This window comes from Coregonus lavaretus (genome assembly GCF_964263955.1).
Source record: "Coregonus lavaretus genome assembly, chromosome: 20".
Taxonomy (NCBI): Eukaryota; Metazoa; Chordata; class Actinopteri; order Salmoniformes; family Salmonidae; genus Coregonus; species Coregonus lavaretus.
Genome location: NC_140007.1, coordinates 30405401 through 30406720, shown reverse-complemented (window position 1 = coordinate 30406720; position 1320 = coordinate 30405401). Strand labels below are relative to the sequence as shown.

The 1320-nt window shown below is 43.3% G+C and overlaps 1 protein-coding gene across 1 annotated transcript; it reads left to right on the top strand.

Annotated features, from left to right (window-relative positions):
* LOC311148256 (urotensin-2-like) lies at positions 1–1320 on the top strand. The gene is made up of 4 exons (XM_084185157.1): positions 1–124; positions 623–748; positions 872–915; positions 1036–1320. The coding sequence occupies exons 1-4, from the start codon at positions 19–21 to the stop codon at positions 1147–1149; spliced, it is 390 nt and encodes a 129-aa protein (XP_084041283.1). The 5' UTR covers positions 1–18; the 3' UTR covers positions 1150–1320.

Below are 1320 nucleotides of genomic sequence, written 5' to 3'. Positions count from 1 at the left end.
CACAACCGGACCGTGGAGATGATGTGTAACCTACTCCTATCGTGGGCCTTCCTGCTGGTAGCCTCCGGCCCGCTATTGGCCCATCCCATCACAGACTCTGCAGAGATGCCCTACCTGGGTCCTGGTGAGTACCAGATCCTCCACCCTTAGAAACATACTCCTCAACAGGCCAAGCTGCTGGGAAAGGCTGTTGTAGTATGAGGTTATTAGGCAGGGTAGTTCAATAGTCACAGATGTAATTAAGGCCTGTGTGAGTCTTAATTACATTTCAATCTTGAGGATAAATAACAAACATATTGCAATCAGTGACCTTCTGTTCTGGTATAATTGCTTTGAGACCTAGTTCATCTGTCAAAGTGTGATTGTTTCTGAGAACTGAAGCAGTGTTAATATTGAATGTGTAATGTGCAGTTTGATTATGGTGACAATGTTCCATACAGTTAATGCCATCAAAGTGTAGCTGCTACTTAAATTATTTCTCATTAATCCCCATGGCTGGATTAACATAAACACAATTGTAAATGTATCATTGAATATTCAGTTAAGATAGTGACGAGCGAGAGTGAAGAGTGTATTTCTAGACTAGGTTGCTGTGTGTTGACTGTGTTTTCACTGTGTTCAGTATTCGTGGAGGATGGAGGAGCAGGTAGTCCAGACGAGCTGTCTTTCTCTGAGCAGACATATCTTCCCCAAGCTGGCCCTGGACTCAGATACTCATCCCTACTGTCTGGAGATCTCAGCAGAGACGGTGAGATCACACAAACTAGTTGGTATTGTGCCTAAACAGTTACACCATAAATATATAGACTGTCATAATTCAATTCAAGAGAAGTATCACAACATATCCTCTCTCACCCTTTGTCTCTCTTAGGTCTCAGTGCAGCTGGACTACTGGCAAGACAGATGAAGAGAGATGTGAGTTTTTAAACTGAAAGATGACAAGGAGCATATATTGAGCTACTATCACATTCTGTTTTGGGAGTACCGGTTTCATGAAGCATGAATTACTATAGCGGTAATTCTTCTCTGTTTCAGGTGTTGTTGGAGAAACAGAGTCACCTCAACCCCTTCAGCCACTTGTTTGGCATCAGGAAGCAGTCCAGGAAAAGAGGAGGCACCTCAGAGTGTTTCTGGAAGTACTGTGTCTAACCCAGTCAACGGTCCATAGAGAAATGCATTCACACCGTGCATTATGATGAAGAGATGTGGCTTGTACTGAGACACAACCCCTCTCTTGCACACAAAAAAGCATACACATGCGCACATATGTACATGCACACATACATACACACACACAGGAAAACACACACACACAAGGAT